Genomic DNA, 23,750 nt, shown 5'->3' with positions numbered 1-23,750 from the left:
ATAATGTTCTTACTCTTAAATATATGCTATTTCCAATAGCCCTTCGGGATAACTTTGATTTTCAGGATCAGTCAATATTCCTGATAAATAAACAAGACTCACCAAAGTGATAGAGCAGAAATAGATCACAAATTAACAACTGTTGCAATAGAATTAGACAAAATTCATTTTCTGTAACATCGCATAAGCTGCACTGTGACTAAACTATCAGTTTCTTGATCTGATATTGAAGACTTCAGAAAAGTCATGTTTCCACCTCAAAATTCATACTTGTGATGCAGGAATTAACTGGAGAGTGACAGAATTATAGGCCTCTGAAGTACCTAATGGCTTTACATAATTGCTTGACATAGCTTTTGATCCGAGAAACAGTGCTATGTTATATTTTCAACGTTGCAGTGAGGACAGTATTGTAAAAATAATTAAACGTTAGTCTGAAGTCTGCGGATGGCTTTCAGCTGAATGGTTGGAAACTTGACCTCACTGATGACAGTGGGTCAATAGATGAGGCTTCATCTATGGGTGCAAAAGGAGCTCTACTTAGTAAGAATCTGCTCGGTACCACTTGCCCTCTCTCTCCCCTTGAATATGTAATTTTTGGTACCAGGTGTTTGTGCTGCTAATCCTACCAAGATCTGAAGTAAGAGCAACGCTTTTCCTTACCTTTTGAAGTCTGTATTGGGCTTCAACAAAGTCCCTTAAAGTGGCTGTGAGGAATTTGCGAGGTTTGAGTGAACATTCACAGGCCGTTATAGATATGACTAGGGGTTTCATTCTGGTGTATGCACAGTAATAGGTTAGTGCTCAAATATGTTGTGACCTTTAGCGTTCATTTCTGTCACCAGAGAAAAGAACAGGAGGTTGGTCTGTTTCCATAGTGTTCTGTCCATTACATTAAAGCTCTCAATTACAGTTTCTCATTTTTAGGTCCTGTCTTTGGTTTTCAAGTATTTTGAATGCATTGAAAGCACTAACATTTACAACCTAGCAGTAGCCTTGAGAGTAAAAAGGTAATTTATTTGTTTAGAGAAGAGTTCATTTCCTAGCATGACACTCGACAGAAACTGAATGCGGACTTTGTCTTAAGAGTTGAAAATTCAAAATAAATGAAGCTTACGTAAAATTGCGCTAACAGACTAGAGCTACAGTGGACTGCTGAAATTGGATTTAGTTAGCTATAAACATCATTAGCTTAAAGCATTCTAGCTTACCGTGCAGTGTGAGCTCTCATAGGCTGGGATGTGATAATGCTTTGCTCTTTTACATTTTAACTCCTTGTGGAGATGCCAAAGCCAGCTGAACATAGGCTTTGTGGAAGCTAAATTAACCATGCATTCCTTGGGGGTTTATGGCAAACTGTGAGGTTTATTTGGTGTTGAAGTGTGCTAAAGATAACGTGACAGTAACCTGAAATGCTGTACTTGCAACATATTAATTGTGAGTGTATATTTTAAATCTTTAGAGATTGTATTTATTCTTGTAACTGATGTTGAGTATCTGTAAACAGAGGTTGTGTATATCCTTAATAGACTCATGAACTGAAATACTAGTGTTTGATTTGACTTGAACAGGCATACAAAATACTGACATGGTTTAGAATTTTTGCAGTATTTTTATTCCTACAAGTCGCTAGCTCGTGGCCATTATGTGAAATTGTGTTCATTTAATCCAGTGAGTAATGTTACTTGACCTCGATCTTTGCTGTAAGTGGGTTGGAATCAGTCAATAACTAGGCATTCCCGCACCAGTGAAACACTTAGATTTATACACACGGGACCTTCATAAAAGTTGAAGAATAGATGTACACATGTTAAGTCTCTACAGAATAGGTCTAATGTGAAGCCTCTTGCTCTTTCTCAGATGTACAGCTCACTTGAAACAAGTAAGCCTGTGTTCTCACAGCATGCAAACACTACTTGATGAATCCTTCCACCGTTGGGTTGTTTCCAAATGATAAATCCTGAACGTTCAGATTTTGCCTTTCATCTGACAATTTCAAAGTGGTTTGTGAAGCTGAGATGACTTTTGTTATTGCTCTACTTCTCCTGTTTTTGTTTTCCATGTGTAAGTGTATGTGAAACATTAAATTTGCAGAGAAGTAAGGGAAAAGTTGCATACCGTTGTTAAAGGCTGGAAGGATTTTCAGTATAGGACACTATATTAACTTGTTTATTGCTTGAGATGGCTATATCCCTTCACTTCCTCCCTTTTTTTTCCTGCCTCCCACTGCCTTTATTTAAGGGATCACTTTTTAAGAGAAGTATTTGAGGGAAGGGAGAAGGGGGGAAGGGACGTTTTAATCTCCTGAATCAAAAAAAAAAAAAAAAATACTGTGGAGAACTTGAAGAATTTGAAGATTATAATCTTATTATAATAGTATTTAAAACTGCTGAGGAATATACTATAAAGCAAGTATTAACACCACATCATGTTTTAGTTAGGACTCTTCTATTTTGGCAGTATCTGAATTGTCTTATATATGTGGAATATAGATACATGTATTTTTTTAAACAATTTCCAGTGGAGATGGCTTGCATCTTCAGAGAAGTTTTTAGCACTTTAGCCTTCTGCATTTATTCCTCTCTATTTAGAACTCGTCGTAGATAAGAATCTGAAAAAAGAAATACAATAAACATTTGTGTTAATTATATCATTTCCTCCTACTAGTCTCCCCTGCACCATATGTTCTTTTCTCGCTATGCCTCTCAATTGATTTTTATTAGGGCTTGATACATGTCTCATCGAAAGATCTCAAACTTTGCTCTAATGATGCAAATGTGACCCTGTTCCTGCACCCTTTTATAAGTATAAATATATCTGGAGGTAGACAGAGGGGAAGGACAATGGGATTAATTCGTCAGGGAAAGTTACTGTATGTATTCACGTACAGGACTTTCCCTTAGTCTGTGTTCTCTACTTCAGCCTTTGTATCAAATCTCGTATTACCCTTTGCCCTTGACCTGTGTGTGGGGGGAGGGGGGTTGGATGGGGTTTTTTGTGTTTTTTTGATTGTGTTGGGGTTTTTTTCCCCCCAATCCCTCAGTTATTCTCCTGAATGTGGTCCACTGCAAAAGCTTTGGGGATTCATCCACTTTCTCTGGCTGTGCCTGTGACTTTCTGTTACAACACTTGATGATTCACGTGTCCAAATTTTATTTCTGCTTTCATGGAGAAAACAGCTTCTTCCATTTTCTGTGAGATACTGAAATGCACCATTGTACTCGATCATCAAAGATGCAGCAGGAGATAAGATGCCATTTTTATCCCTTAAAAATGAGCTGGGGGCAAGGTGATCCAGCTTGTACAGGGAGCTCTGCTGCTGAGACCGCTGGCATGTAACTTATCTGTGCTGACTGCTAAGGTGCACTTTGGTTTCAGAACGTAAATTTGCGAAGCGCATCGACGTTTCCGTTCTCTGGTCAGTTTTCTGTACACACGTTTTTCTAGTGGGGCAGGTGCTTAAAAGATTCTTCCCGATTCGGCGGTTATCTGTAACAGCATACGGACATGACAGAAATACCATGTTACTTCCAAAACATAAATTCATTACTATTCTTTGAAACTTGGCTTTCTTCTGACTTTGCTCAAGGACATCACAAGACTGTACCAAATATCGAAGCACGCTGCTATATCCCCTATATAAAGGACTTGAACTTTTCAGCAGGAGAACTTACTACTTCTTTTTTTGTTTTCCTCAGTCCTTATGCAATTCCACTTAGGGAAGGCTTCTGCATCCTCCTCCTGGGGGAGAAATGATAATGTTCACTTTGAACCTCGTGTCTTGACTGCAGCGATCTGCATACTGGGAATAGTCAGTAGTGGTCAGGCCAGGATGCAACAGCTTGACAAAGTGTTGTCACTTCTACTGGTTTATATGTGTAGTTTGTGTGTGTGAAACCACTGTTACAGTTCAGGTTTGCTTTCCATTCACTGAGTTATCGAGAGGAATGAAGCAACTGCATGAACACAACCCCTGTGCGTTAATGAAAGGTGCTGAAATCACTCTACGCTATAATGTACACAAATGTTTGTTAACACAGAAGGAGGTGGCTGTGCTTGTACTGTCAAGTATAAATTTCTTTTTCAAGTGAATTTTTTTCTGAGACTAGTGATAGTAGAAATAGGATTTCCATCTTAAACAAACATGAATGTCCAGTTATATATGCCAAATACTTGAATTGTAGATCTGATATGGTACTGAAGATATAATAAATGTAAATAAAATCCAGGTTTGACTAGTGACTTTATCATCTTTTTTGCCAATAATTAGTGATGATTTTAATATATGTTAAATTTCTCAGGCTTATTGAACACTGGTACATAGTACATGCTTTCAAAAAGTTTCTAGGGCTCCCAGTAATTTTTTGAAGAGTGGAGCTAGCTGTTACTTGTCACCAGTGCACTGTGGTGTCCTGAAGCAGATAAGGATCTGTGTTAATGTAAAAACAAAGTTAGTCCCTCAAAATGATTCTTTTGAATTTCCTTCCTAACGTTGTTTAGCATGTAAAAAAGCTAAACAGCACAAGTAGTGAAGCAGCCCACCATTCCTGTTTCATTCCTAGTTTTGAAAAGATACTATTATTTATGTAATACGTTCAAAAGGGCACATAATTCATTATATACGCTTAGTCAGCCATGTGCATTTTTACTTTTCTGCCTGAGGTAGGCTGAACACCTGGTGACATGGCAGCGTATTTAAAACACTGCTTAGAAAACCCACAGTAACAGCACAGACAATAGGACACTGAAAATGCTTGATTAATAGGCAAATTAAGTGTCCCTTTTAACAAAATTTTCATTATTGCCTTCATATGAAGGTAATGGTACAGACAAATATGATTTACTTACTGTTCCTGGTGGGGATGACCAGTGCGTGGTGAAAGTTGCAGTGCACCACACTACTCCTGTTCTGTACGGTTTCCCTAAGGTAGTCTTTCTATCTTTAAACTTCCAGTTTCTTCTGAGAAAGCAGAAAGCTTTTACCAGCCAGGTGCTGAATAGAGGTATTGTTATTTAAAGCAGACCGTTCAGTGCTCTTAGAAATGTTAATGTAGAAAAACCCCAGGTACTACATATACCTAGCTTCGAGGCAGAAAATGTTAAACAAGACAACAACAGTATACAAAGGCAGAGGGAGTATTTTGAGGTGTTAATTCTAACTACAGAGGGGAAGAAACTAGAATGCTGGAGCGGACGCGGGAGCTATATTGTGTGATGCAAGGATGACTCAGCCCATGCTCAGATTATCTCCAGGTCTTGCCACACTTATTTACATTGAAGTTCAATTGCTATTTTAAGTCTGTGCATTTACTGGAGAAGAAGGTGGGAAACAAGCAGAGGGAGAAGCATAAAAGCAAAAGGAGGGAGGGTAGATTTGAAAACGCAACAAGGACAAAAATACCTGGACCAATCCCTCCTGCTCCCCACGCCGCGCTCTCCGTGGAGGAGCTCGTAATCTTATGTCCGCTATGCCAAGAGGATTCCTGTATGAGCACAGATTAATAATTTATTCGGAGGCTCGAGCCGGTTCGCCCGCATTGCCTGACTCGTGCTGCGTTTCTTTCATCCATGAGCCTTCGCTGGTCCGATCGCTCGGGCAGCGGCTCGCTGCAGCGCTCCGGCGTGGGAGGAAGCACGAAACGCGCCTTTCTGCACAAGGACGTGCTGTTTGCGGCTCAGTGACACGTGCGAGCCTGACCTAAGCCCGGGGCTCGCTCCGGGAACCCGCTGCTCCCGCTCGTCGGCGATGCTGCCTCGGCGGGGATCGCTCCGCGGCTCCCGCCGGCTGCCCGCGCCCGGGATGCTGGGCGCTCCCGGCGCCGCGGGCTGAGCTCCGGCCCTCCATCGCCTCTCCGGGCTGTGTGACAGACGCTGGGCGTGCGGCGGTGCCCTGCCTGAATTGGCCGGGTCTCCGGTGGGTGTGCACGGCCCCCCCGCCGCCCCCCCGCCCCTGCCGAGCCCTCCCTAGCTCAGCCCCCGGCAATGTGCAGCGCTCTCTTCTCGCCTTCCTGGAAGGGCTCAACTAGACTTTCGGCTCCTCCAGACTTTCTCTGCTTTTGCCATACAGAGGCACCCTCCCTCTGGTCCAGCTCCTCCTGTGCCTGCCTCTCGTCTCCGCGCTATCCCGTTAAAAGGCTGCTGCTCCCGCTCCGCTGAACCAGTGCGTTGGCTGACCTGATCTGGGCTGAAGGCTGGAGGTTACCGGCGAGGGAGAGGAGAACTCTAGGCAGCTTTCCATTTGCAAAGTGAGCAGTAATTGCAAGAAGACAGCCTCCTCAGTTGGAATCAATAGTCTGCTTTCTTGCTGCTAAGGGCACTTTGGAGCAGCAGTAGGTCACTGAAGTAACTCCAGCACGCTGCTGACTGCGGAGTTGTAAAGAACTACGTGCAAGTGGCTGCAGTAGTGCTGGAAAAGGCTTTGCTGTTACCAGGGACACAATAGTTTTCAAGTCATTAGAGCTTCGCCTCTGGTCCTCTCCTTCCATTACACAGAGAAGGGTCATTCTTTGAAGGGATGAGGATGGAGCTGTGATTTCTTCCAGTGTTGTTCTAGTGGAAGGGGTGAGGTTGGGGAGAGAGGCTTTAGAAGCAAAACCCCACTGCTGCTGAATTCAGCTTTACTTGAATTTCCCCCAATCTTTCCAGGCACAGAGAGGCACAATGCCAGAGAATCTGAATCTTCTTCGGGCTTTTGGGGGGCTTTTCTTTATCTTCTGGACAGCTTTTAACACAGCCTTAGTGGATGTGGTTGGATCGGAGCAGCAGATCCCCTTGTCTGTGTAAGTGCTTTCATGCTATTGCTCTCAGGACCATGTTCAAGGATGAGAACTTGACTGCTCAAGTTGTTATCTTTTTGTATTGCAGATATTTGACTGTTCAAGGCACCTTTTGCTCCTCTGTCAGCTGTGTTTAAAGTGGTAGTCTCTAATGTGCTCAGCACTACTTTGATTTTATTGTAGGAGCTTGTGTTGGTGGAGTAGGTGGCCACAGTCTTAAGTGCCTGTATTTACTGAAGTTGATGCTGTTAACTCCTTCTCATGTGAGAACGGATCATGCAGAACTATTCTGACGTTTTATCTACTTCTTTCCTTTCAATGGCTATATGTTATATTGTGCAAAGCATGTTTCTGTGCAAGTTGATTATTTAAATTTAAGCAGCGTAGGTTGGGTGGTTTCATATCAGAGGCCTTACCTTAGCACAGCACCTAGTTTGTGCTTATACTTGAACAGCTTTGCTAATCTTTTGCTGTGCTTAGGTTTCTTAGTGAGCTCTTTACTGCAAAATTGCTAGGCTCCTTCTGAGTGCAGCTGAAGCTGTTACAGTCTGTGTTGCTTGCTATGACATGTGTATTACATTTCTTCCTGTCTTTTTTTTTTTTTTCCCTCACAGTGTAAAGCTCTGGGCCTCAGCATTTGGTGGGGAGATCAAATCTATTGCAGCCAAGTACTCAGGTTCCCAGCTCCTGCAGAAGGTAAGGATCTCTTCAGTTGTAATAAGGAAGGTCTTAACAGAGAAAATGGAGGCAGATTTAATTTTTTTAAACGAATAGGAAAGCAGTGCTGTACATGCTTTGGTCCAAGATCTATTTTTGTATTGCATACTAGTCCCCGATGACTCTTTGCATTGCACTGCCCTGTCTGGAGAGTCCTTGATTAAACTGGTATTTTTCTTTTTGGATGATTTTTTGTTATCATTAGAAAGTAAACTCCAACACTTTTATTTCTTGAAGTCTAGGCTTCAGCCTAGATTGCGGGTATTTAATGTGGTTGCTGCATTGTGACGATGATGTTTCTGTGTAGAAACAGCTGCTTCTTATGAAAAATGTTAACTTCATTCAAGGAGCAGAATTAGTGCTTATTGTATTATTTTCAGCCCGTGCTGTATGTATGCAATTCACTGTATCAGGAGAAGGCGGCTGCACTGTTGTTTGTCATCTCTGCAGTTTTTACAATCCCATTATTCCCCCAATCATCTCAACCCAGTGCTGGGATGTATTACATCATTACAGATAAGAGGAATGAATGTGGTTATCTTCTTGCTCAGCTGCACAGCTGGGTAATAAGCTAGTGAAGTATTGCAAAAACTTGAGAAATTGGTATAAGTCTGCACAATTGGGGCAGAGGGTAATGAGAAAGCGGATTTGACTACTAGGTACATATTAAGGACTAGTGTCTACTCCAAATATGCAACCTATAGTAAAGTTCTGCATTGTAGACTCTTTTTACAGCAGTTGCTGCAAAAAATACAATAAGAGACTAATAAGAATATGTTAAAGATTTTAAGACTGCGATTTTGTGGCATTTAGTATGTGATCCTCAAAATACAATATGGAAATAAAAAAAACGTTGAGACATTCACAGACTAAAGAGACACTCATTCAACCCATATGTTAAATTTCTCTTGGTTTTTTAGATGTGATTTTTTTTTTTTTTTTACTTCTGAGTAACACGTTAATTTCTTTTTTTGGGGTCTGATTATGAAGGAAATTATCCCTTGAGCTCGTAGCACTTTTGAAAGGCTTGTTATATGTGTGAAATTATGTAACAGACAGTACGCATAGCGGTTCAAACAAAAAGCTTATGCTATCCATGTGAAATGAAAGCAACTGACTTGACGATTGCTAAAGGCATGTGAGTTCCTTAGCAGTACCTGTCTTTTCAGTGTTGTATATGCAGGACTGCAAAATACAAACTTCACTAAGCTAAAACAATGAACTATTAAGAACAAAAATAATTGATGTTTCTCTTTACCTTTCGTGGTCATTAAATGGCTTCCCTTCAATATATTGGGCAAACTTTTAATCTGAACATTCAGTATTTATTATGCTTCTAGCTCACAGTCTTTAAAGTCTATGTAGTCTTATATAATCATATTTTTGTATGAACTTCTTAAATTTATAAAGCAGATGGACCTTTCAGTTTCGATTAGTATCTAATCAAGTAATATTAAAAGGCTTTAATTTTTTATTGGGCCGTAACAAACAGGTACCTTCATTTAACTTTGGAACTGTTCCATGCGCAGCCATCTTTGCACTAAAATGACTTCAAAAATTAAATCTACCAAATGCAGATAGTCCAAAATTTACGAGAAAAATAGGGAATATACTGTGTTTTGCAATCATGCTGAAATCCACAAAGAATCAGTAGGAAACCCTTAATCATTCTTTTCCTCCATAGCAGATACTGCTGTCATCCCTTCTGTAATGTATTTTTCCCTCTGAAGTAGCAAGTTTTTTTCCTATTGGTTGTTATAATTGTAGGTAATTGTAAGCTACTCATTTTACCTTTTCATTAGCATCCTTTCTATTTCACTAATATATCTGTGCTCTTGTTTTTGAAGGTGGACATTCTATGTTCATTCCAAGCTATTTTTTTTTCTTGCTTTTGTTATGATATTTCATTATAGAATGAGAGAGGAAAGACAAAATGCAGATTGGACAGGTATTTAGAGAATTTCTATTTTTGTCACAGCCTCTATTTTTTTGTTTGTTTGTTTTTCTCTTCTGGTTACAGAACTCTTAGGAAATCTCTGTTGCATTTATTTTTATTTAAAATTCCAAATGTCTCTGTCCTTTTAAGCTTGGTATTTTTTGCTGTTGATCGTGGCAAATGAGCCTGGATGACAGAGGACTTTAACATGTATCTTTTTGTATTGTTATAAAGTATATTTATTTTGTAAGCTGTGTGAATAAAAACACACCAGACCTCAAGGTTTGCAAGTCTTTTCAAGATGCAACGTCAGTGGTAGAAGTTGTCATAACAATTAAGGAAGTGGTAGCACAGTAGGGCTCTAAATGCAAACGCCTTTCCCTGCCCCCCCTCCTCCCTAGCCAGACATCAAGAATCCATTTGATATTTTCTGTGAGCTCTGGGTGATCAGAGTCAATGTCTTTTTAAAGTCAAGATTCCACTTTTAGAAGCAGTGTGACTTCTAATATTACTGGAGGAATCCACACTTTCTGTTTGTGGATTAAGCATTGTGAAACAAATGAAGATATAAAACGTGCGTATAATTTTGTATCTAGGCAGTATAGATTTCTCAATTACCAACTGCTTTGTAATGCCATTTAGTTTAATAAAGGCTTTCTAAATGACAAATTAATGTAAAGGTTACTTGATTCGTTTTGTTAGCATATAAAGCGAGCACTACTTTCAAAGGAATGTGTCTGAAATCAAGGCATGATTGACGCTCTCTACTGCCCAAATGTTTTACACGTTAAGAGTCTTCTGACCCATAATAAAATTTCGTTGAGCAAATGAAGTTATGTGAGATACTCAGTTAAAATTTTGCTATGTTAAAGCTGTGAATATTGATGTAGTTATTACAATTCTTAAGTCTTACTGTACTGTGAACATCAAAAGAGTAACCAGCATTGCTGTTGTCTTGAGTTTCAAAAAGATACATAAGAATATTTTTGTCACTTTTGGAAACTATTTGTTTTTTGAAAAACCACTGCTTATCTTAATTGAATGTTTTTATTGCATTATCATAATCTTATCCAAGTTTGCTGTTATGCTTCCAAAGATTTTATGGGATATATGTTTTTTACTGAAATTGACTTTAGATGAAATACAGACACTGTAGCTTAGAAAATAATAGTTCAGTAAATAATTTCAGAAATGATGAGCAGCTTTTAGGTGAAAATAACACTTTAAAATGTAGCAGTTCAATGTTCTGCTGCTTGCTTTCAAAGTAAAGGAAGACCATTCGGTGTTCAAAAAAAACATACAGAAGAATATAGGACAATATTATTCCTAAGTTACCTGATTTATGAAGGTTTTACAGTTGTCATATAGGTTTGGCAGTGTACAAGAAGCTGCTTGGTGCTGTAGACACATGGATACTCTTCACTCAGTTAGCAAATACTGCTGAGGCCTAAGAATTGATTGAAATTTTAATTGTCTTAGCTGCTTATATTTTTTTTCTTAGACTTTCAACAGACATCTGCCTTATTTGAATCTTGAGACTTTAAACTCTTTTTTTTGAACCCTCTGGTTATGTTTAGTGAATACTGTACTAAATGTGACAGTGTAGCAAAGCCAGACTGAAAGTATAGGATGCAAAGCCAAGGGTTAGGTGGCAGGAGGATATTCAGTTCAGCTACTATGATTGGAATTTTAGAGGAACAGACTTTGGGAAAGGCTACTGTTAACATTAGTGTCCATGATAGTTAGGTGTTTTCAGTTTTGCGCTGTTGCAAAATAGTAGTAGTAATAAGATGGAAGCAAAAGGCAGGTAATGTGCGTTCTGTTAACGTTAAAAATAAGCTTTTCTAATATCAATGAAGTGTCTGATTTGCTAAAAATACAATGTGGTCTATGTTTTCTTGGATTTCTTCTGGAGATGCTCTTTTTTATATAGTTTGTGGGGTTTGGGGTTTTTTGGTGATGTTTGTGTGTTTTGTTTTTTTTTTTTTTCAGTTTCTGAGCTTTGGTAATTCTTGATTTGGTCCTGAATAGCCAATGTTATTTTATTGCTAATGTAGAAACAGTTTCTAACTGAAAAGAAACTTCTATTTATAAGTTCTTGCATAAAGGTTTCTTAGCCTTAAACAAGCTCGTCTTCACTACCTTAGATTTTTCTTATGTAAGCTGGCTGGAGCCTTCGCTCTTATGTAAGTGCTGGCTGCCATGGTCTCCAGCAGCCTCTAGTCTGCATCTGCCTACTCCTGTCAACAAATTCTTCATTGTGTTAGGAGTTCTCAAATCATTGTGCTTTCTCAAAGCAGGTTTTCCAATCCATATAGCATTCCTATTTTTAAAGGTTCAGGATTGCCTTTTGCCTTACCGATGAGATTTGGTGCTGTATCTTGTTGGTTTCTTAAAACTATGGAAATGTCAGTGCAAAACTAATGTAACAGGGTGATTTAGATCAATTAGCATTCAGCTGGTGTATCTGATTCATGCAGTACATCTATCTTTAGTTTTAAATCATATAATAGGAGCTGAAATTCTTAGAAGTTTAGTCCAATCATCTTGACATTAATTGCTTTTCTTTTATTCAACCTTATGTTGGTTTTGATCTTTGTAGGCTGTTTCTTTGCTCAAGACACTGCAACTACTGCTTTGAAGGAAGGGTCAGTAAGATTCTGCAGTTTAAGGTATAGACATGGATTGGCTTCTTGGATATCAATTTAAACTTTTTCTAGCCAAGCAATTTTAAACCTGCAAAAATAATACTGATTTCTTTTTTTGTGTTTCCTATGAAAAATAGGAGAAAAATGATCAAAGAACTGTAGACATATGACTATGCTTTAAAAAAAAACAACCCTTCAAGACCACCTCCTCCTGCAAAAACCCCAAACCAATAGTAACAACACCCCCCCATTCCAATCAACAGAAAAAAACCCTCCTCAAAAAAACCCAAGTCCCAAACTCAAAAAAACAAAAAAAAACAAAAAAAAACACCCCAAACCTGAAGGCCAGGTAAATATTGAGGTTACCAAAAGCTCTATTCAGAGTTAATTCATTATAATTCGAAGTCCTGTAAGTCTGGATTATGTAAAATGTGTCTCCTAGCACTGAATTAAAATCAAGCATCAGAAAATAAAAGAAATATGCATCTGAGAATCTTAAATCACTTTAGTTCTGATGATTAATGCAAAATGGAGCTTCCAGAGCTTGAACCTCTATCTCCTTTAATTCTTACAGATCCTTGGGCTACATAAATCACAAGGTCATTCTCCGTGCCAAACTACAGAGCATATCACTATGTTTGGTGAAGTATTTAATGTTATTATCTGCAGACATAAAGATAAATTCTTTTGGATAGGTATTTTAATTTTTCTTTGCTCAAGAAAAAGAATAATCAAACACATTCATGTGCCGCTAATGTATTAGGTGGGAAAACCTGCTGGGTCCAATACTGATTTTCAAGTAGCATATTGATCTTTAAAGGAAAATATCACAGTGCTATCAAACTTCCAATAGTCTGATCTCATTCTCAATAACAGAGAAGAATTTTTTTCTTCTTTCTTGTAACAATGTTCTGCCTTCTCTAGTGGTACTGGAAAATTTTTTTTACCTTCAGTGAAGTTAGAACTGCATCTTAAATGACTTATTGTCTTACTGTCATCTCCTGTTTGAATGTTATGGCAAAAGTAGTAATTTCTTGGTGTTGGTAATGTTTTTAAAACATAGTCTAATTCAGCCTTAATATCAATCATTATGTTTCATATTTCTCTTTAAAAGGAAAGCCCTGTTTAAGCCATGGTGAATTCACGCTCTTCTGCCATCAGCACTCTGTATTTTGCAGTATTTTCTGTGTCTGAGTTTTGCAAGAACAGAATGATCCTCTTGTGTTATTGAAAGTAAATATGTTCTATTGTTAATATGTAGTAGAAGTATGAGATGACTTCAGTAAGTTTGACACACGCGTTACACTTTCAATAATGTTTTTTAATGTGGAAATCGAGTGGACAATCCAACTGGAAACCATCAGATCTTGAAAGGAAATGAATGCTAATTCTCTTGCTTAATGCATTTATGGTTGTTTGTTTTCCCATCCTGTATTGGAAAATGCTTACATTTCAAGGTTAAAAGAGCCAGTCTCCATGCAAATTATCTTGACAGTGAAGGTGTGTAGAGCCATGAATAGATGCCTCATTGTAGTGGTGATTCGCTTTTAAGCAACTGCTAATCGATACTCTGCGCTTTCAAATGTCATCACAGTTGTGTAGGATGCAATTTTTTGTTGCTGATAATAAGTGTTATAATTTGTGTTGTACAATGTTTATATTGATAGGACAGACTGTATTCTGTATTTTAGGTTGCTGTAGAAGCTTCAATGAAAGGTCTTCATGAAATACTTTGATTAATATGTTTTTCTCATGAAGTTCCATTTTGCTTTTTCTATGTATAATGTTTTCGCATGGATGTTTTTGTTAGTCTATTTAGCATCTGCCCAGTTCATTTGTAAAGCTCAAGTGCTTTTTTGAGAGTAAATGACAAAATCATTGCAACATTTGTATTTAAAAAGGAAATCTGTACAAAAATACCTTTTTTTTTGGGGGGGGGTGGGGAGAATTGTAGTTGGAGAGAAGTTGCAAAGCCTCCTAGGACTTTACAGATGTAGTTATCCATCTTACAGTTGATAACTACTACACTGTTTCTGAGAATGATATAAGATGTAAGGAGATTTGTGATTGGTCAAGAGAGACAGATTTGTTCACATAGGGGTGTACAGATGTTACAACCAGTGTATTGAATTTAATCTAGGAAGGAAATAGTAGACAGTAGAATCCAGAGCACAGGAATTAAGCTGTCATAAATCCCTCCTGCATAAGAGAGTTGGCTTTGTGCAGTCTTTAGCAGCGTCTTAGCGGTAGCTACAGCATCTTGGATTGCTGTAACAAGCTAGACTTGAGTTGACAGTAGATAGAAGACAAGGTTAAAAGAAAATAAGTTGTTTAGCTAGACAAAGGTTAAAATAAGACTTTCATTGATAATGTTCTTTGAGAATGAAGGGAGAAACAGATTTGAATTTATAATGAAGTGAGTGTTGGGTGCATAACTAAGTTTGAAATGATCTGGATTCAAATCTCAGACACGCCTGTTGGTGAGGGCTGTGTGTGTTTTAAATGTATTGTCAAAATAGGAATGCCTGAGCAACACCTAGTGCCAGGCGATTTACAGGAAGGAGATGGCAGTTGAGGAGGTGAAGGTGATTGCTGTAGTGGGAGACAGAAGTACTTAATATGCTTTGCTGGATGTTTCGTGTAGGAATATGATTTTCTTTTCATACACGAGGTTCAAATTTATTTCCTGGAAGATGCCTAACATGGGAAAACCACATTTTTTCCAGAAAGCTCTTTCAAAGCTCTACAAGAAAGCAGATTGCCTTAGCAAGAGTTTGGGAGGCAGAGATGGGCAGAATTGTTGCTTCTGCTCCTAGACTAATTTATGTAAGTAGATATTCGTAATCTTGTGTAGATGTCCTCAGAGAGACTGAACTCTTGCACTAGCTTCCTGTTATACTTCGGGTTTCCTGTTTGCTAGAAGCACAAATTAGTTTTCTCTTGTGTTGCTTTTGGCACTGATTCATTTTGTGCTTATCAAGCAAGGGTTATACTCTCTCCTCTCTCTACTGACTCTCTTTTTTTTATCCCTGTCAGCTCCACCTATCATAACCCACTATACATGTGTCAAGACACTGATTTACAGAAGTCATCAGGTGAGGAGGTCACAGATTTCAGGTGTTCTTGCTGCTTCTGGTATCTGTGGCCATTGTGAATATACTGAGGGGATGGAGGAATGCTTTACCCTCAAAGGTTCATCTGATTTGACAAACTTTACCTCCTTCCAGTTTCTGCGATGTTTTCTGGTAAAATGGCTGATGTGGCTATCTTTAATCTCTGTAGAGAGCTGAGAATTGCCTGGGAACCTCATGTATGATAAAGCATGACCTTATAGCGGTCTTCCAGTACCTCAAGGGGGCCTACAGGAAAGATGGGGAGAGGCTGTTCAGGAGGGCCAGTTGTGATAGGACAAGGGGTAATGGTTTTAAAATAGAGGGAGGTAGATTCAGGTTGGATATTAGGAAAAAATTTTTTACCATGAGAGTTGTAGAACACTGGAACAGGTTGCCCAGAGAGGTGGTGGACGCTCCATCCCTGGAGACGTTCAAGGCCAGGTTGGATGAGGCCCTGAGCAACCTGATCTAGTTAGAGATATCCCTGTTCCTTGCAGGGGGGTTGGACTAGATGACCTTTGAAGGTCCCTTCCAGCCCTAAAGATTCTATGATTTATGAGACTATAAATGTTCTAAACTGTAGAAACTCTTAAAGGTAAGATTCTTACATCATGTAGACAGAGGTGGGCAACCAGTCCTGAATTCCAAAAAATTTTTCAATGTCTGATGCAGACAGGTATGCTCTGTGAAAGAGACAGTAACCCTCAAATAAGCTAGAAAACTGGAGGGAGGAAAAAACCTCCAAATTAAAAAAAAAAAAAGTGTATTTTGTTTTGAACCAAAGGAGGAGGTGTGGAGAAATGTAAATGGTGCAGGGACGAGGGAAGACAGAGAGAAGAACTAGATCTATTTCACTAGACAGTGAAGAATAAACATGTTCTCTATATCCATGGTAGATGAACAAGAACTGGTATTTAAACACAAGAAGGAAACACTGGAATAATGTTGATAATTTCTGGAATCATACAATAAATCATTCTGGAAGAAGATTTAGAAGGTCTTTTAACTCAACTTCCTACTGAAAGCGAGGTAAATCCTGAAATGAGAGCAGATTTCTTGGGGCTTTGTTGAGTCTGATCTTTAGAACATTCAAGGACAGAGATATCACAACCTCTTTTGCTCCAATGCTTGACTTTACTCAGGATGAAAAGTTACTTAAACTTAAATGGGAAGTTCCAGCTTATGAATGTTGCTTCTCCTACTGTGTACCTCCATAAATAGCCTTGCTTCATCTTCTCTGCAACCTTCTGGTAGGTATTGAAAGGCGTGACGTTTTGTCATGGTAGGTCTCTCTTAGGCCCCAGTCATAGGTAATATTGTACCATGTTTTAGTTGCTTCATCAGGTCTCAATTCTTTCTTTTCTGACTATTTTTTTTAAAAATAGTTTCCACTAACATTACAGGCTCTTAAATTCAACTCTCTGCTGTTTAATATTCAAATGGGCTTTTTTCCAGACGCTCCTGTTCTCACAATAGGAGTATGTGACTGTGCTCATAATTACGAAGTCTCAAGAGTAATTTCCACTAAGCTGATTGTGTGGAGTTTGGGGGTGAGGGTGTGTGTATGTTCGGTTTTGGGATTTTTTTGTGTGTGTATCTGGTTGGTTGGTTGTTTTTTAATTTGTTGTGGTAACATAGGAATTTCCCTTCTAATCTAGGACTAAACCATTTTCTTTAGCTCCCAGTTTCTTCACTAGTCATTTTATCTTACCATCTTTATCAGTCTCAGTATCTCAGGTGAACTTAGTGTTGTACAGAAATAATTTGTCAGCTGGTAGGAGGTTTTATGTCTTTTCTGTTTTTACTTTAAATTGTTCTACAGTAGCTGACAAGGAGCTTCTTTGTGCTTTTATGTACAAACTACAGGATTTGACTTGCTTTCCTGAAAATCAGGAGTCAAAACTATGCAGTCATAGTATGTCTAGCCTGTTACATAAAAGCACTGTGAAAATGCTTCTTGGAAGGCATTATGAAAACTTGGGTCAGGGCCACAGCATATAGTGTTCCTATTGTTCCTCTAGTCATATTTTAGTGTCTGGATATTCAATATACTCCCAAGATGATTGTGTCAAGCTATCTCAGTCGCTAATTTTTGAGACAGAAAAAAGGATCTACATACTATGGGTATTAAATTTGATGTGTTGGGACCACATCATTGGGTCCCAAAATAGATAATTATCTTCTAAAGTGACAAAGCTTCAAAGATGAAAAGCAGGAATATTCAAACTTCAGCTTTACCTTGAAGCTAAATGACTATCATTTATGACAGCTGTGCAAAATGTATGACTGCCGAGACTGTTGTACAAGATGCTATCGTATTACGTTATAGAAAATTTTCCTGATAATGAAAACTGGTAGGGAGCTAAGAGTAAAGCTTTATGTTATGACTTGCAGCCATTGACTATCTGCATCCAACAGATTTATTACCCCCTATGCACATTGTGCCTTCTACAATATCTTCTGCCGTTTCTTCAATAAAGTACAAGAAAGATGATATTATAGATGGCTTGGTACAAAAAAATATGAGTACTCACTTCAAACTTGCACCTGTCATTATCAACTGCAATGCAATTTCATGGTAAAAGTAGAGAGAAGTTCTGATATTCCCCTGGAACTTTCAATGAAAAATACTATGGAGGAGAAGGGAGGAGAATATGAAAGAAAACTGGAGGATTTCTGTTGGCCAACTCAGATTTTAATTTTCCTATTAAAATCAAGGCAGCAGACTGAGACTCAGATACATCTGGCTGCTTATCCTAGGTCTCTGATAACTTTCTTGATGGTCTGCTTAGGCCACGCAATTTTAGTGGCCAAAATTCAGTGAAGTCCTTAAGCATAGTATTAACCTGTAATGTCACACGTAAGTCTGATGTGTGTGGTCGTGGTAGGATTTCATCCACAAGCCTCAAATTGGAAGTTCAAACTGCAAGCAGGGTTCTATTTCCTCCTTTGCCCCACCCCAAATTGAAGCATCTTTACCTAACTTTTCCATGTAAAATGGGCCTAGCAATACGGCCTTTTTCCTTAGGCTTTGAAATTATTCGCATGAGGAGTAACGCTTTTTGTAGAGCGCTTAGCATGTGGAGAGGATCAGGTGATGAACGACAGCACTATCATATGGATATGAATGTAAAGCAAAGCACATGGAATGTATCAACTCTGAGAGCTACAAAGCATTAATTTTAACACACTTTTTAAATAAAACTTCTTTCACTACTGAAAAGATAAATGGTTTCCTGTAACAGTCCTGAATAACTACAAAATTGATAGAAACCATCTTATTTCTGCTGTTGATATTTATCTGTAGTTGGCAATAAATCTCCATATGACATTGTGCTGGCAAGTGAAATTGAACTTTTCTTGTCAGAGAATTAATTTTTCTTATGCTTTGCATACAAAGTGATATGCTGTGCTGATATTAGAAAGTAATTTTCAATTTGCAAACATTTTCTTCTTTCTACATTCCACCCCCCCCCCCAGGTTCTTCTTTCTTATTGTTCATTTCCCACAGTTCTGCACTTTTTTTGTCTAGATCCCTCAGACTGACCTCTTCTGATTTTCTTCCAAATAAGATCCAACTAATAAGACTCATTACGGAGTCAAATTTACAAATGTCAAATACAGTTAAATTTGGAATCAAACAATTTTCTTTATCCCTTTTTGAGTGGCTGATTATTTCTCTGTGTTGCAATAACCATAGAAATTTGTTTTCTATGTGTACTTTCTCACTCTGTCCTTTTCTGTGCTCCCACTTGTTTAAAGTCATTGCTTTTTTTTTACCGTTAATGTGCTTTTTCAGTGCCTTGAGCAGATGTAATCATAATGCTGCAGTGAGGATCTGGTCAGCTGGAGAAAAATATGCAGAAGTAAAATGAGGAATGGCTTAATAGCACTTTAATACATAAGAATGGGGGAAGGTTATGCAAATACAAGTGCTGTTCTTAAAATTATCTTTTCATTAAGTTATGATGTTTGAACCTTTAAAAGGAAGAATAAATACATTAGGACCTACTGGTGCACTTTACATGTTATGAACATTATTGGAAAGAGAAGGTTATTATTTCCCCAGTAATAGCTGATATACTTGTACTGGAAGAGCAGTGAGACAGGATTACCTCCAAAATTAAATGGAAATCTTCTGCCACAGCAGGGGAGGCAAGTTTATAGCATCTTTCTGACAATACAAATTGCAGGGGAGAATCAGTATCAGGAAGCTACTGCAGTCTGTTTAAAAACAGCTAGAAGGGAGAAACAGGGACATGTAAAGGGAGGAAGAGGAGTGGAATGCACTGGGAGCAAAGAAGCAGAATACCTGAAGAAAGTTTTGGGTTTTTTTCTGTGAAATTCAGTCAATATCTGTGTTCTGGTGATTATTTTTGATAAAATTATTAAATGAGTAATTTTTGTATTAATTTATAAGCCACAGTCGGAAGGTCAAGTTTGCTATTCTTGAAATGCATGAGTAATACGTGATTTCAAAATTTTCAAAAACTGATTTTCAAAGTTTGCCAAGAAGTAAAATTAAGAGGAAATTATACGCTAAGAAATGTAAATTTCAATTCAGGAAAGGTGTCTGAAATTAAACAGAGTATTAGTAATGACGTAATCTTGACTTTTGTATTTGGCTTCCCAGATGCTTAAAATTTGAATGCTTTAACATTTTTTAAAAATGTGATGTTTGCTGACCTCAGATCCTTTATTCTGTACAGCCCCAGTGTAATAGGAGTAGAGTTCAACTACATTCATAACTTGGCACTAATCCTGTGCAGTCCACCTTAAGCATGTTACTGTAAATATATGTTTGTTCAGTAGAACTTCCTCAGCATTACAACATGTCTGGGGAATTTTGTCTGAAAAAAAGATGGTAGAAAACAGTATTATATATGAGACTGGGACCTATACTTTCGTGTTGGAATAATTCAAATGTTAGTGTATAGAATTATCCATGTATGGCATTATTTATCTGATTGCATGCTGCTTATCTTGATTTACAAATATACAGGAGTCACATATCTGAAAACCCTAATTATTCTGAACAGAATTTGTCACACAAAACCAGCTCCTAACTCAGATCTTAAGAGACTTCAGTAAAATGCACAACTTAAAAAATAGTCTCGAAAAGTACAAAATTCTCATTTTTCACACAAATCCTCTGAGCCTATTGCATATCTTCCTCTCAAGAGTCTAGTAAAAATCTATGGCTTTCTGGTGTGGCTAGAAGGACGACAAATCCAGGCAGACTGTACTGTGTCTTGCATTGCTTGAACTTCGTTCACCTGAAGCAAAGTTTTCAGTATTACAGGACAACTCTAATTCGGCAGAGATGATCCTTTCAGATCGTAGTTGCTGGCTGAAATGTCAGTATGTGTGTTGGCTAGTGGTGCAATCATTACATTGAATTGAATAATGCTCCTTCTGCTTTAGAAGCTTCAAAAAAACCTATACTCCTTATTTTGCCCCTGACCTGTTGATTGACCTTGTGCAAATAAATTCTGAAGTGTCTGATTCCATATTTATAAAGATATGGAAAATTATTCTTACTGTCTGCAGTTTAATAAAAGTTTTGGTGACAGATTGCGTGTAAAATTTGCTGTTGTAGGGTGTCTTTTTTGATGTGGTATCTTTAGTTGTATTGTTTTGTTGTGGTTTTGTGGTTTTTGTTTCTTTACATTTGATTTTTGACACCAAATATCACTTACTAGTGTGTATTGATGACTGACTGACCTAGTTGACTGAACAGGTCAATTTTCTGTAATTTCCCATATAGTATCAGTGCTGTCAAAAAAGAACAATCTTGGAGTCTGGGTAGTATAGCATCTGTTTCCAAAGGCTTAGGAAGTGTTGAATGAAAACGAGGTGTGTGCAGGATTAATGTTATTTCAATCTCATTTAAGAGTAAATGAATTACTGCAATATTTGAATTCATACCAGTTCAGGAGCAACTGAGGCAAATGCAGACGGGAACGACTTTGCTGGTTGACATGAATGGCACCTCTGTAGTAGTCTTGTGCCTGAAATAAGGTCGTTTTTGGTAACAGGAGGCATCCTTTTAATGAAAAGTGCTTGCATAAAGTGTTGATTGGTTCAAATGTTGTAAAAGAATAATTGATTTTGTGTTGACTGTCTAGGACTAAAGTCATGACTGTTGATGAGAAATGGCGTAAAGAAAAAAATGAGGAAAAGAATTGCTGCTGGACTGGCAGCTGGTTAAGGTACATGCAAATAAAACAGTAATTTCTACGTATATCTAAGAAATATGAGTAGGTCTGTGTCTACTATGATTGCCACCTTGCAAACCTTTAAACCAGCACTTAGAATGCTGACTATTGTATAAATTGCAAAAGAATTGGATCTGCAATCTGGAATTTTTCTTTTATAATCACAGTAGTAATCCATAGTAATGAGACTGCTATTTGTAACAAGACCGTGTTCTGTTGGAAAAGAAGTGTAGGATGTTTGAGGGAGCAATGTTCTTTACACTAGAAAAATGTTATGGTTTAAATATGAAGAGTAATTATAAATCTCCTTGATGGCTCCACATTAAGTCAAGTTGTAACTTATTTTAAGTTCCAAAGTGTTCATACTTTGCCTTTTTTTTTTTCGCTTTTTCTCCTTGGTGGGTAGGAGGTTAGCATTGAAAGATGGACTTTGTTTTCTTGTTTAATTGCCTAAAAAGACAAGGAACTGGAATGCAATCCCGTTTCTTGTAGGGCTAAAATAAGATTCAAACAATAAAATAAGATTCTCTCATCTAGTAATTTCAACATATGTGCTCCCTAATTCTTCTGTTCGTTCCCTTCCAGAGAAGCTGGCAATTCTTATGTGGCACTAGATCTTCTCCTTCATTATGTCATGTGTGAGGAATTGTTTTTTTCATTTTTAATATGAGTGGCTCGATATACAGGTATCTTCTGCCTTAAGCATTTTTCTTCTTCTTTCTGATGGCTTTTCATTTCCTTCTCCTTTCCCTCTCCTCTGATCCCGTCCTCACTTTGGATTTCTGGTATTGCTTGATAATTGACTTTTTCGGAATACAACTTTTCTTAGTCCTTTTTTCAATTTTACTCATATGTTTTAGCTTAAAAATATCATATGCACATACATATGTGTGGTAAAGCCATATTGATGAGTTCCGTTCCATTAGTACCTTCTCAGCTTTGTGGAAATATCCCAATATATCTCTTGAGAAATATCGTATCTAACCTTGATGTACGTGGACCTCTCTATCTCCACCAGTCTTACTCGACCTCTTAAATGCCTCTTGCTTTTGACTAGGTTTAGTCCAGAACTCCTCCTTGGTTGTAGAATGTCATCTCATTTGCAAAGCGTAAACGATTCTTTCTTTGTTTGTAGTGAATCTTTTTCCACACGGTTGCTCTAAAATTCACTCTGTATTCACTAGTGCCCACTGATGCTCCAGACAAAGGAAATTCTGGAAAAAAGTAGTAAATGTGAAAGTGCTCTTTTTCATTTGCCCCTCTTTAAGCTTTCCAAAGCTGGAAGAATTGTACAAAGGATACAAAGGAGAGGGTGGACAGGGGGAAGCGGGAAGAGAAGAAACATTAATTAAAGGAAAAATTGTGAAAACCTTCATAACGTTCTTTATTTCTCATACCGTTTCTCTCACTACCGACTTCTTAGTGATGGCTTCTCTAATTTGATGGTAAGAAAATGGGACTCTGGAGACTCAAGTCCGATGATTATGCGTGTCACCAGGGCCGCTGGGTGATCTTGAGCAAATGATTCTGTCCTTCATACTTTCTGTCTAGTAGCAATGTCTCTGAGATAGTCCAGCTCAATTTTATGTTTTAATAGCTATCTGGTGCTCTACATCTACTGAACAGTTGCAAAGGTGTTCTCTGAAATTTATTCTTGACTTGCTACTGTACCTACAGCTCTGTTACCAGGGGGATTGCAGCCCAGTCCTCCAGCATGATTCATTCGGAATAGTCCTGTTGCCTACTGCCACTTGCTGCAAAACCCACAATTACCCTGCGCTAGTTTCAGGTAGTTCAGAGACCAGTTGAAAATATATTTTCTTTTTCTGGTTTGATTTGTTTTTTTCAACACTTATTCATAGGTCTTGCTTTGTTTTATTCTTAATCCTCTCTATGCATGTAGGTCATGTTGTGTGGCCACACATGGTTAAACATAGATGTATTTGAATAATAGTGAGATTTAAATAAAGCAATTTGTTATATGTAAGAAAGATGAGTTTTTTACTAAAATCTTTTTTTTCCCCCTCCAATTTTATAATTTAATCTCCTTTTCTTACCCTCCTGCAAGAACCTGTTTTCCTGGATCCCATCTGCAATAGTTATATTTATGTCGAGATAAAACTTTGAAGTGAAGAAGGATAAGCATGGTTATTTAGTCAGGATGAGTGTTAAATGCAGTTAAAATACCCTTCCACAACAGAAGCAGACTAAGATTGTCACATTAGTATACCCTTGTTCAAGATAAGTTAAGAACCTAGGATGTGCTTGTGGTAGAGTTTTCTGGGCTTGGAAAAAGTATTATTGAAATAGCATGTATGTGTTTCAGGAAGAGTAAGAAGTAT

At 38.0% G+C, this 23,750-nt stretch overlaps 1 protein-coding gene across 3 annotated transcripts in view; it reads left to right on the top strand.

Annotated features, from left to right (window-relative positions):
• The first annotated feature begins 6,660 nt into the window (after positions 1 to 6,660).
• CACNA2D3 (calcium voltage-gated channel auxiliary subunit alpha2delta 3) overlaps positions 6,661 to 23,750 on the top strand; it is a 445,975-nt gene continuing 428,885 nt past the window's right edge. For all 3 annotated transcript variants that reach the window (XM_086618882.1, XM_086618881.1, XM_086618879.1), the window contains exons 1-2: positions 6,661 to 6,779; positions 7,391 to 7,472. In XM_086618882.1, coding sequence (XP_086475008.1) covers positions 6,661 to 6,779; positions 7,391 to 7,472 — 201 coding nt within the window. The remainder of the gene's footprint in view (positions 6,780 to 7,390; positions 7,473 to 23,750) is intronic.

The sequence above is a fragment of the Tauraco erythrolophus genome, chromosome 12, assembly GCF_009769465.1.
Source record: "Tauraco erythrolophus isolate bTauEry1 chromosome 12, bTauEry1.pri, whole genome shotgun sequence".
NCBI lineage: Eukaryota > Metazoa > Chordata > Aves > Musophagiformes > Musophagidae > Tauraco > Tauraco erythrolophus.
This window is presented reverse-complemented; position numbering and strand designations above follow the sequence as displayed.